General features: G+C 45.5%; 1 protein-coding gene across 1 annotated transcript in view; it reads right to left on the bottom strand.

Annotated features, from left to right (window-relative positions):
* Positions 1-13,407, bottom strand: part of LOC126470022 (PAT complex subunit Asterix) — a 90,834-nt gene that overhangs the window by 36,148 nt on the left and 41,279 nt on the right. The window contains exon 2 of the mRNA XM_050097502.1: positions 4,668-4,776. Within this exon, the coding sequence (XP_049953459.1) occupies positions 4,668-4,776 (109 nt within the window). The remainder of the gene's footprint in view (positions 1-4,667; positions 4,777-13,407) is intronic.

Raw genomic sequence — 13,407 nt, 5'->3', positions numbered from 1 at the left:
TCCTTGAATGTAAGATTAGACCCTGATTGCGAGGGAGGAGGCGACACTCCATGGGGTATTGAGGGCAGGCGTGTGGGGGCAGGGAGTCATGCCCCTACACTTACACTCCTCCTCCTCCTCCTCCTCCTCCTCCTCCTCCTGGGCAAGAGAAGTTGGTAAGTTGCAGCGATATCACGATCTGAAAGAGGATGAGTGGTCTTGAGACCCACAGTGCATGGGTTGCATGGGTCCTGTGTCTGACTTTACAGATTTCTTGCCCTGGGGACACTGGGGAGGGGGGTTCCTAGAGGCAGCCCCATCCCTGGCTAGTGCCAGAGGAGATGATTGCTTCTCTAACCACGGAGAAGGAATGGTTCCATGAGGGAAGGGAATGGGAACTGCCAGGAAGGAGGAATGCGAAGGAGGGTAGGACAGAAAAAAAGGAGGGGGAGGGGGGGAGGAGGAGGAGGAGGAGGAGGAGGAGAAGACTGACGAGAAGCAAAGATAGACATTAAAAATAAAGATGGTCACATTTCTGTTGGGCCTCAGAGTAGGATAGACTGTCAAAGAGTTTTGAACTTCTTAATCTTCCATTTCTTTTTCTAGATTGGGCAATCTGGTGAGCAAGGAGAATGTGGGCAGTAACAGTTCATGCACTTTGGCAGTGGGGTGCAAGAACTCCCCATACAGAGATGGTGGCCCCCATTGCCGTAAATAAGATTCGCCTCACATCGTTAAGATATGAGACCAAAATGGAGACACCATGAACAGCACATGGCAGATGGCATATAAGGCTTCATGTCACAGCAGTAAACCACAATTGACTTTTTCTGGAATGGTAACACTCTAAAAGCCAGGATGAAAGTGCTGATTATCAACAGAATTGCCCTTAGGACCTATTTGGACTCGCTGATGAAATGAATGCTATGCCATGCCATGTCAGGTTAGTCCCCTAAGTTCCTTGTCAGATTGAGGGAGGAGGTCCCTGTGGATGGTAATGCCCTAGGTCATGTTTAAGGACTATTGAGGAGTGATTCTCGCCAGGATTTCTCCTAACCGTTGACAGGCACAAAGGAAATCTGACTGACTGGCAGAATTCATTTTATTCAGTAGGAAACCAGACTGCATCTTACTGTTTGAGTGAACTTCACCAAACTGATCTGTGATATGTTCTCCAAATAACAGCAGTTTGGTAGTGGTGAAAGTCTTCCTGTCAGTCCTGGAACAAACCAAGTGAAGGTAAAAGGGTTTTGCCTAAAGCCGGCAGGCCTGGCCCTCCTCCCCAGACCTAAGAAGCAAAATCAGGAACAGAGAGAGAACTGTTCCTGTACGAAGAGAAGGCCTTGTTTGAGCAGCCAGAAGCAGATCATCTGCTTTGGTACCACCCACTTCACTTCAATCAGGGGCTGACCCTAAGGGCACCACCCAGCTGCAACAAGGGTCACCTGGCATAGTGCTTGTTGCTGAGAGTTCTGATGCCCCAAAAAGACAAGCAAACCATTCCTAGGCATACACGAGGCAGTGACAGCTCGAGTATCAGAAGTGCGATCCCTGTGTTGTCATGGGGCTCTGCCAAATGAGTACATAACAACAACACCATACAGACTGGTTACACGTGCTGGTGACCTGCTGAAGAGAAGTGGGGAGGATGGGGGGGGGGGGGGGGGACAGCTACAGCAGGGAAGGAAGGGGGAAGGACTGGGGGAGAGGAATCCACACTGGAGGTGCTAGGGAGGAAATTCGTTCCCAGATGGCACACTACAGAAACAATTTCGGAAAGGAGGTCAAATCCCAAGGGGAACCAGAAAGAAACACAAGATCAAAAAGAAATAGTGGAACCAAGGGAATAACTGGATCATCATCATAAAGGGAAAGACACACTGAGATGGGGGGGGGGGGGAGGAGCAGCTAGGGTGGGAAGGAGAGGATATGGGGAAGATAAATCAGCCTGGGAGGGAAGAAAGGCTGCAATGGCTTGGGGCTCCATGCGTGCCGTACTTATTACCCACAAAAGATCTGCGAGTCCCCTGGGGTAGGGGTCATCATAGGCCACAGAGCATGTCAGCTGCTCAACATCATCATATCCTGTCATGTGCTCCTAACCCACCACCGAAACCTGCTCCAGCAATGACTGTACTCTTAGTCAGTACTCCTGTCCCCATTGCCACCTCTGATCCAGGGACCTAGCACCCTAGTAACAACCTATCATGCCACTAGCCATAACCCTGTGCTGCCGTTTCACTGATACAACCTGCAACCCCACTACCCCGATCGTAGGTGAGCAACTGAGTAGGTCAGTGTGTGACAGTTCACGAATGCTGAGCCACTCCAACTGCCCAAGCCTCTTCTAGTCCAGCTGCATCAGAGCAGCACTGCCTCTGATGTGCTGCCAACTCCAACATCCCCTAAGTGCTCAGTCAGACCATTTGAGTTGGCCAGTCCAGATGAGATCGGGCCACTATCACTTGGTGGGGATCTCAGACACACCTTCCACTCTCCCATGCCTGCAATGGCAAAACCTGGCCATTGCCGGCTCCATTTGGTAATTTCAGAGGGAAGGGATTTAGTATCACTACCTAAAGTGGGTTTCGATAACAATTCATAGGTGCTACACGTCCGTACAACTGCTTCTGCTGTTGGCTACAAGGGGCTGAAATGATGAGTCACGTGGGCTGCATCTCTTGCACAAAGCTAGGGCAGCTAGCGGCCAGTATTCTATTGTGCTGTGTTGTATGAGGTACTCCGTCTTAGTGTACTGAAGCAACAACAACCATCCTGCTCAGTTTCTGAAATGTCTTGGTTTCACTATTGGTATACATTCAGTGTGCAGTTTACAAAAATTATTACTCTGAATACAGTTTACACTTTCACATCAGACAGGAATAGAACAGTGGCCCTCGTCACGACCTTAGAAAAACAGAATACAAGCAGTTACAAGGGCAACTAGATTTGACAATTGATAATTTAAAAGCATTTTCTCCATCCATTCCTCCACCTGTCTGCCTCTGTAGCTGAGTGGTCAGTGTAGATGCCTGCAATGTGGTGACCCAGGTTCGAGTTCCAAAGCTACCAAGGGTGCAATCAGCCTCCAAGTCAGGAGCTACTCAACAGAGGTAGCGGCTCTCAGGTGTAAACGTCAACAGCAGGTTGGAGAGTGGTGTGCTGAAACTGTGCCCCCTCCGTACTCCATTTACGTGACGCCACATTGCAGATGATTACAAGGCAGGTGGTCAACATCAAATCGTCTTCAGGGCCTGATTGCCGAGTTTCTTTTCCATTTTTCATTAGTTCACTCACTTGTCAGTTGCAGCTATCAGATTTTTTTGTGGCAAGGCTGGACGAGCATTAAAACTGGTGGACTTAACAACAAAGACTGAACTACTACTACTACTACTACTACTACTACTACTTCTTCTTCTTCTTCTTCTTCTTCCTTAGCATTTGTCCCGCATGCTTGCAGGGTCCCATTTTGGTTGGCTATCACAATTTTATGTGATCACGTGCCTGATCAGGGTGTAGGCATGAGGTCTTCATGCAGGGTGTCAAGCCTTCACTGTCAATGTCATCCTACTGCCATTTATCATTTACTTTCAAATTAAAACTCGCCTTTGCCATTACTATTGTGTCTGCTCTAAGAACATGCCCATACCATTGTTGATGGCTTTCTCTCATCTTGTCTACTATTGATGGTACTCCGTATAGCTTATGACTGTTATCATTTGTGACACAATCGTGCAGTGATAATACAAATGTCCACCTGAGCATCTTCATTTCCATGACAGCAAGTCGTCCTTCCACTTCTTTTTTTTAAAGGCCAGCATTCAGTAGCATAAAGTGCAACTGAATGGATTACAAATCAGTATACTTTCGACTTGAGGCAGTTTGGAATCTTCCGGTCACAAAGTACACCAGTCACAGAATGCTATTTTAGCCATGTGCTACTTAGGCAGTTAGAACAGCACCTCCTCAGTATTTCAAATGGAAGGAGCAACACGGATGGCAACAGGGTGAGGGAGCAGGGGCAGGAGAAATACCTAATGGAGATGTGCAGATGTCCTTGGAAACTGCATTTCTAGAACTTTCTGAGGATGGTTTTTTTTTCCTTCTAATTCAAAGAAAGTACTTGCTAAGTGACATTTGCAAAGGTCTGTTGTACTGCCAGCTCCAGCAGGGTCAGGTTGTACATAGTAGTGTGTTATTTCCTGATCCCCGCTGAAAGTGACTCAGGTGTTGTCTGAATTCTAAATTTCAAACAAAGTGGTAGTTGACTGTTCCCTTCAATATCTTACCTACATATCTGGTGAAGGCAACACTGGGTTAAGTGCTCTGGCATGCAGTCCTCTTTGGGTTTCAGCAGACATTGCATTAGCATATCTGAATTCATCAGGAAACTGTCCTGTTACCCAGATGATGATGATGATGATGATGATGATGATGATGATCTGAGTAGCTTGTTTTCAGAGGTTTCTCTGCATCACAAGGGAATCAAGATTGTGAAGTTAATGAAATGCAAGCTGTCTTCCACACCCACTAAGCTTTAAGTACAAGGGCTTTAGAGCCTATTCGGGGCAGCAAGAAAACTTGATATTGTTATTTCCACAAGACTGTTCATTTCTCCATAAAAATTGATTCTCATAAAATGAAATTAATTATATCTGAGCAATTTGTTGGACCTTCTGTAAACTTACTCTCATCATCAGTCCACACATGCTGAAGATCATTCCCAGTATATTCATATAATCAGGGGTCAGGTCTTCCCCCTGGCCATTTTGAGAGTTCTGTACTGGAGGTTTGTACCTGTAAACAGAAAAATATTTGATACAGGTATCTATTGAAATTATGAATTAAAATTATTGCCAACTGATAACTCCTGTTACTGTAACTGACTCATTCAATTAGATGAGGTAGAAAAATGTGTGCGGTTCTCAAGCAAAGAAAGTTACATTATTTGTACTAAATCTCATCATATCATTAGGGCTATAAAAATATCGAGCACCATAATTTTAAAGAGGCACTTCAACGACAAATGTCACTGAACATAAATTATTTTTAAAACTCACACATGCAATACACACAACTCAAAGTAACACACACAAGTGCAAATGATTTCTCAAACCACATGATATTCATTATAGCACACTTTGTGTTAAGTGTACGCTGCAATCATGAGGTTCAGTGTGACGTGTGATTTTGCAAATGCAGACAATGAAAATTAGACACACAGCAGTTTTTCTGCAACCCATTTTACATGCTGCTGTAAGAACTTCTGTGCTTTCCACTAAGACTGGATGGGCAAAAAGAAGCCTTCCAAACTAGAGTATGATAGTGCTGATGCTGTCTTTCATAGTAAATAAGTCATTGAAATCCAGGAGTATGTACACAAGAAATCTAGTGGAATTAAAATATTTCTAACAGTAAGACATACTGGCTAGTATTAGTTGTTTATGGATGACTGAATGTTGCAATATTTTTGTCAATCCCAAGTTTTTTTTTTTTTTCTAAATTTATCCATTGTGTCTTGACAGTGATAACAAATCACTGTGTGGTATCAGAAAGCTAGATCCAGACTGGTAGTGGAAGTAACTCCAGCAAAAGCTTCCACCATTGTCTGGGTTATGTCTGTGCATTGCTCTAGCAACTCCAGTTTCACATTACAGCTGCAACTTGACATATCCCATCTCTTCAAGAAATCCTCCTAATAGTCTTCCATACAATCATACTTTTAGTGGATCAAGTTATGACGTTCAGGAAAAGCTGGCATAGTCTACTTGCTCTCCCTAACAATTCAATGACGTTTCACCCTTATCACTCCAAAACTTTTAGGTTATCTGCAGTTGACTGACACTTTAACTGACATTGAGTGCCCCATTCTATCTTCTCACAATATCTAATGACTACTGAGGTCACTGATAAGGAGTACCTGGCAGTAGGTGGCAGCACAATGCACCTAATTTGAAAACATGTATTTTTGGGGGTGTCCAGATACTTTTGATCACAGTGTACTTATTACTGAAATTAGGCTTTCAACAGGGGGGGGGGGGTGGGGCAAAGAGACAGAGACCCACAGGAGGAGACCGGGGGGTGGGAGGAGAGTCTCTTTGTCTACAATTTCATTTGGGGGCAGGTGGAGGAAATATAATGTTAATCCAAGATGCACATGCACTTTTACAGTGACCACTTGTAAGCTAGTGCTAAAGGGGATAGATGAGAAGGACTATGTATTGCTTACAGTAACTGCCACTCCCCCTTTACCATTCTCCCATGACTGCTATAACCATGTAGCACAGAGGAGTCAAAGTTTAAAGTGTGGCTTATTGTAGACTTTTTTGCTGTACCTTTTCACTCGTTGCTCTTGGTCCCTTGCTTCAATTTTAAGCACATAGGTATCTTTGTTATACCAGAACCATTCATTTCCTTATTGTCTTCTGACTACCATGAGGGTTCATTATTCTGAACGATATATTCTGCTGCCACTATTGTCTCTTCTGCATGTGCTTGCTGGTTTAGACTGTAGCACAGGCTTGTAGCTACATTTTCAAGTTATTGTGCTTTCATCAGCTATATTTTCTGGGTGCCAACACTAGTCTTCCATACAGGTTGCTTCACTGCCGAGATGAATGGCTTCATGAATGTAGGTAACTGGCTGGACCTAAGTGTCTTGTTTGCCACAGAATATGAGATACATTGGGTAACCTTGGGTTCCTGTAATTTCTTCTCCTCTATAAATAACCAACATTCTCTGCTCCATACTTCTTTTTTCAAGCAATTCAGACATGTGGATTGAGCCATACATGGAATATTTCTATCATTTACAGCAAAAAAACACCTGCTGCACAATGTCTTCCCTTGTATTGCATTGTGATGTTCCCAAAATTTTGGCATTTAAAGTACCACATTGGCTTAGATATATGAGGTGTGATAAAAAAGTAATGGGAATTTAATTTTGCAGCCTTTACACATCAAATTTTCAAAACTTCTCATCTTGTTGGTATACATGTTCCTGATGTATGTACGCATTTTCAGCTGTTTTGATTATTTAATTAATTGTTGACAGTTGGAACAGTTACACGAGTTTTTGAGAGCTTGGTGAATTTTCAGATCTACTTTAGGAAAAGATGGATCAAAAAGCAACATGGATTCTGGAAACAGAGATCCTGCGAAACTCAGCTCGCTCTGTTCCTTCATGAGATTCACAGCTCAGCGGGAAACAGTGCTCAGGTTGATCCTGTGTTCCTTGCCTTCACAGCAAGGCATTGCCGTTTAATGGAGATACGAGCTTACGGAGTATCAGAGTAGACTTGCAGATAGAACTCAACACGCCACTCACAACTGAACTAAACTGAGAGATGTACAGGTAATATTCGGAGTACCACAGGGAAGTGTGATAGGACCGTTGCTGTCGACAATATACATAAATGATCTAGTAGAGAATGTTGGATGCTCTTTAAGGCTATTCACAGATGAATTTTTTTAGGGCGCAAAACTGCTATGTTCATGTGGCTCAGTGAAGGGGAAAAAACTGAAATTTAAATCAGCAGCAATGGGAGCAAAACTAAAGGAGGAGGGAAACTACAAATGGAAGGCAATCTTAGGAAACTCTCTTATTAAGGGGGGGTTGTTTTGCCTGAGAAGAGCTTCAAATGACCAATGTCGTCTCACTGACACAAACACATGGACGCGACTGGCTGAGCGCCTGTCATCTACTAAAAGGGAGAATATGTCAGGTGACAGCTGTAAATAGGGGCACTGAAGTAAAAGGTGTCTTACCATCCATGGTTGAGAGCAGAAGGGACAAAGTGGGGGAGGATCACCACTTGAAAGATTTTGATGGCTAAAAAGACAGTTGCCCTATCCAGAGTCTAGTTAAAATTAGGTCTTCCCAACGACAAAATCGGGAGAAAGAGGTCGCCGCACAGGGAAGAGCTTTCACATCCAGCAATTTATTATTAGGAAGTGTAGACCAATGTGTGTGCCATAAAAGAGCAACGCAACGACATAAAACACCCTGTTGATCGGCAAAGGGAACCATGCAAACAGCGGGCCAAGGAAGAAAGACTGCAGCTGTGGTCGCTATATTGGCTGCCTCATTTCCACACATACCAATGCACCCTAGGATCCAGAGGAATGACACAGAGACGCCCCCCAACTGGAGCAAGTGGAGGCAGTCCTGAATCTGGTGGACCAGAGGGTGGGCAGGATAAAGAGCTTGGAGGCTGAGCAAATCCGAGCATATAATATACTGGATCCGCTTATGGCTACGGATGTATTGGACAGCCTGCAGAACAGCGTAAAGCTCCACAGTAAAAACCGAATACTGGTCGGGAAGCTGAAATCTATTAGGGGTGTCGCCAACAATACAGGCACTCCCAACACCATATGTTGTGTTTCAGCCATCAGTGTAAATAAATGTGGCATCCTCCATTTGTGTGCATAGAGCAGCAAATGCCCGATGATAAATGAGACGAGGGGTACCATCCTTGGGAAGATGACAAAGGTCATGGAGCAGGCAGGTCCGGAGGCGAAGCCAAGGTGGTGCCGTACCCCCAATTGTCAAGAAAGTTTTATGATAGCCAAAGGAAAGAGAACATAGCAGTTGACAGAAGCAGACTCCCGGTGGTAGCAGAGAGGAAAAGCGCCCCACATACCATACATCTAAGAAGACGTCGAAAAAAGGGCATGTGCCAGATGAGCAGGCATGGAAGACAGATGACTGGCGTAATGACTCAGAATGACAGCTCGCCAATTGGACAGCGGAGGTTCAGCAGTCTCAGCATAAAGGCTTTCCACGCGGCTGGTATAAAAAGCTCCAGACGCTAAACGCAATCCACGGTGGACAGAGTCGAGACCCTGATGAATCGACAGCCAAGCAGAGGAGTAAACTATGCTACCATAGTCCAATTTCGAGCGCACTAAGGTGTGAAATAGGTGGAGAAGGACCACTCTGTCTGCTCACCAGCAGGTACCATTCAGAACACGGAGGGTGTTAGCAGATCGCAGACAGTGAGCCAAAAGATATGAAACATGGGAGGGCCAGCACAGTTTTCTGTCAAACTTAAGTCCCAAGAATTTAGCAACGTCCGCAAACAGAAGGTCAACAGCGCCTAGATGTAGGGAAGGTGGAGGAAACTCCGTAGCAAAAAATTTACACAGACGGTCTTACTGGGAGAAAAGCGGAAGCCGGTTTCTATGCTCCAAGAATGGAGGTGATCGAGACATCCTTAAAAGATGTCGTTCAAGAACGCTGGTCTGTTGAGAGCTGTAGACGATTGCAAAATCGCCGACAAAGAGGGAGCCTGAGACATCGGGAAGGAGACAATCCATAATTGGATTTATGGCAATGGCAAACAGTACAACACTTAGCATCGAGGAGATGTTTGTCCTTTCCAGATTTCGGAACAGGAACAACGATAGATTCCCGCCATCTTCTGGGAAAGGTACTGTTGGTCCAAATCCAATTATAAAAGCAAAAGAGGTAACACAGACTATGGTATGATAAATGCAGCAACATTTGGACATGAACGCCATCTGGTCCTGGGGCAGAAGAGCGAGAAGAAGAGAGTGCGTTTGGTGTTCCCACAGAGAAAACAGTATTATAGCTTTCGCTCTTTTGAGAGGAGAAAGCAAGAGGTCAGACTTCCACTGCACATTTCTTCATGAAAAAGGCTGGCAGGTACTTTAAAGAGCTCGAAATCCCAGCACAGTGTTGACTCAATGAGATAGAAATTGTGACTGGGTCCACTAAGGTATCATGCACGACAGTGAGCCCAGAGGTCGGGGAGAAACTAGATGTGCCACATAAATGTTGAATTCAACTCCAAACTACTAGGTAGCAAAGGTGTTAAAGGAGCTAGTAAAGAAGTCCCAGCTTGCCTTCTTGCTATCGCGGATGATGCAATGGCATTGCACACACAACTGCTTATAGCGGATACAGTTGGCCAAAGTAGGACGGTGGCGGAAAACGCAAAGACCACATCTCCACTCGCATATTGTGTCATGGCACACCTCGTTCCACCAAGGAACTGGGGGGCGCTGGGGCAAATCAGAGGTGTGAGGTATTGAACATTCCGCTGCTGTAAGAATAACTTCTGTAACATGAGTGACCTGATCGTCGATGCTAGGAAAGTGACAGTCATCAAATGTCACTAGAGAGGAGACAAGTGTCCAATCAGCTTGGGCAAACTTCCAGTGTCTCGAGCACATAGGTGGCAATTGCTGTAATCGCAGGACACACGGAAAATGATCACTCGAGAGTGTATCAGCAAGAGCGAACCACTCACAAGCGCCACGCTAGCTAACAGTACCGACCGAAAGGTCCAAATGAGAGAAATTTGTCTTGGAGGCAGACAAAAATGTAGGTTCCCTGGTGTTGAGGCAAACAAGATCCACTTGGTGGAAGAGGTCAATCAATAGAGAGCCTTGCGGACAAGGATGCGGAGATCCTCAAAGCAGGTGGTGGGCATTGAAGTCCCCAACCAGCAAGTAGGGGGGGCAGAAGCTGACCAAGGAGATAAAGGAGATCAGCTCTTGCCATTGGTGTGGACGATGGAATGTATATGGTACAAAGAGAGATGTATCCAGAAATGGAAAGACTGACAGTGACATCTTGGAAGGAACTGTTTAAGGATATTGGGTAATAATGCACAATATCATGGAGAAGAATCGTAAGTCCCCCGTGTGTCAGAGTGCCATCAACAGAGGGGAGATCAAACCGGACTGACTGGAAATGAGAGAAAACAAAGCGATCGTGGGGACGCAGCTTTGTTTCCTGAAGACAGAAGATGACCGGGGAGTAGGATCGTAAGAGGATCGACAATTCATCCCGATTGGCTCGAATGCCGCGGATATTCCAATGGATAATTAGCATAGGGTGGACAGAAAAGGGAAGAATTTTACCACAGTTGCTGTCAACTCAACGACTGCTGAGAGCCAACGGCTGACAGCATGGAACAGCATTCAGCCAAAGGCAGAAGATCCTGATTCATAGGTTGTTCGGGGGCAGCTCCTGCCACCAGCGATCGGCCAGTTGATCGGCCGTCAACGGTGCGCCTTGGCGACATGGAAGACAGCCGCAGCTGTAGATGAGACACTCCAAGGCAGAGGAGAGGAACTTTGTTTCTTATGAGCCTTCTTGGAAACAGGACATTGAGATGAGGGAGGAATCGAGGGTTGTGAAGTTGGGGTATGTAAAAAAAATCTTCGTGAGCAGGCTCTTTTTTGGAAGTACGGGCATCCGATTTTGGGGCTCGTGATTTAACAGCAGCTGATGAAGGGTGAGCCGTAGAGTGAGCAGGTGTAAGTGGGGAGGTTGAATGGGCGATCTTTGTGCTGACAAAGCTAACAATTGTGGCACTAAAGGTGAGATTGCAAGTCTGCATGGCTGCCTACTTAGTAGGCCGAGGAGATGTAACGACAGTGCTTTATTTACCTGCTGGGGGCACAGTGGGCTTTCATCTGGTGCACAACTTACGAGCAGCAAATGTAGACAACTTTTCCATCTTTGAAAATGGGGCAATCTCTAGAGGATGCAGCATGGTCGCCGATACAGTTGATGCACCGAGGGGGTGGAGGTGGACAAGCACTCTCGTGGACATCCCTGCCACATGTAACACACTTGGCTGAATTAGAACATGACTGGCTGGTATGATTAAACTGCTGACACCGATAGTAATGCTTAGGGTTGGGGATGTAAGGGCGAACTGAAATTATCTCATAGCCCGCTTTAACGTTCGATAGAAGTTTAACTCTGTCAAATGTCAAGAAGAGCGTAAGGTTTGGTAGCAAGTCCTTGTCAACCCTTTTCATGACTATGTACAGCCATTACACCCTGGTCAGACAGGTAGTTTTGAATTTCCTCGTTGGACAATCCGTCGAGCGAGCATGTATAAACCACCCTGCATGATGAATTTAAAGTGCGGTGCGCTTCCATCCAGACAGGGAAGGTGTGAAGCAGTGGAGTTTGCAGCAATTTGTGTGTCCAGAGGGCGCTGACTGTTTTTAACAACAAGGTGCCATTTCATAATTGGGACCAAGACCTTACAGGACCTGCAATTTTCTCAACACCTTTCTGAATAATGAAAGGGTTGACTGTGTAGAAGTCTTGACCTTCATCAAACCGAAAAACAACTAGGAACTGTAGCACTTATGGAAGAATTGTCTGTGGCTGAGATTCATCTAATTTTCGCCTGTGAGCAGAAATTGTAGACATAGAGGAAACCACTGCGAAAGTATCCCCCCTGATTACCGGCGTCTCAGATGGCGCACTCCTTCCTCATTGGGTCCCTCTCCGAGGGCACTCCTGCCTTAAGTGATTGTTCACACCTCAGGTCAGACCTCCTGAGAAACGGATGCAGTGACCAATTGGCATGTTTGGAAGGTACCAGCTCAGGTAATCACCCCTCCTTGGGCCTGGCCTTTACTAGGGGGTATGTACATGTCCTACCTGTCTACGCAGGGCGGAGAATTGCACGTTACCCCATCACCGGCTACGCATGGGTAGGCCTTCAGACACGCACAGGGAAGAAAGAAAGAGAAAGGGAGGAACAAAGAAAAGTAAAGAAGTTATGTATCAAATGCCGCAGCGGAGAAGAGAGTAAAGAGAATAGGCAAGGAAAAGAGAAGGACAAAGGGAGGACAGAGACTTTCCAGCATAGAGAGCAAAGAACAGAAACTATGTCTTTTAACTGTAAGAGTCCACCTCCAGATGTAGGGATGAAACATACTCCCAAAGAGGGGGAAGGGGAAGGAAAGAGGTGGGGGGAGGGGGGGGAGGATGGGGGAGGATGTGGAAAAGGAAGGTATGCAGCCCAGAAATGACAGAGAGCCACACTAGCTCGGGGTCCCGTGCTCGCCACACACGTATCCACAAAAGAGTTGTGGACCCCCCTGAGGGATCTGAGCCTTCTGATCAACCCCCCAACTTCTGTAATTAAATGGAATTTAGAAACTTTTGTTATGACCTTTCCTCCTCTCTAATTACTCACCATAATTTGCTCTCTCAACACTAGAAGCTACTGGTTATCTCCTGACAGATTGGACCTAAACTTTCACCAAGCTGCTTGGTTCTTCCTGACACCATAGATGGCCTGTATTTATCCATTCCTGTTTTGAATGTCAGTGAGTTTTCCTACACTGTATTAGGCATGGTAATGTGTTTTTGGTGTTGCCATATTTTTGTTCATCCCCCCCCCCCACTTTGCTACTGTGTTCTCTTGTACAGTGAGACACTCAAGAACTTTACTCTTTGTAAGTGGTGTTCTGAGCTCCTAAGTACATAATCTGACACAGAGAAGAGGCCCAGTTAGGTCTACAAGAACTTCTTTAACAACTAGATCACAAGGTGAGATATACAAAGTGTTAATGGCAATTTTAGGCAACATGGGGAAGTTAACAGTTACTGCGTGGAAGGTGGTGGTAAGTGGGACAGGTGCA

The sequence above is a fragment of the Schistocerca serialis genome, chromosome 3 (genome assembly GCF_023864345.2).
Source record: "Schistocerca serialis cubense isolate TAMUIC-IGC-003099 chromosome 3, iqSchSeri2.2, whole genome shotgun sequence".
NCBI classification, from domain to species: Eukaryota; Metazoa; Arthropoda; class Insecta; order Orthoptera; family Acrididae; genus Schistocerca; species Schistocerca serialis.
The sequence above is the reverse complement of the archived record's forward strand: the minus strand, read 5'-3'. Positions and strand labels throughout refer to the sequence as shown.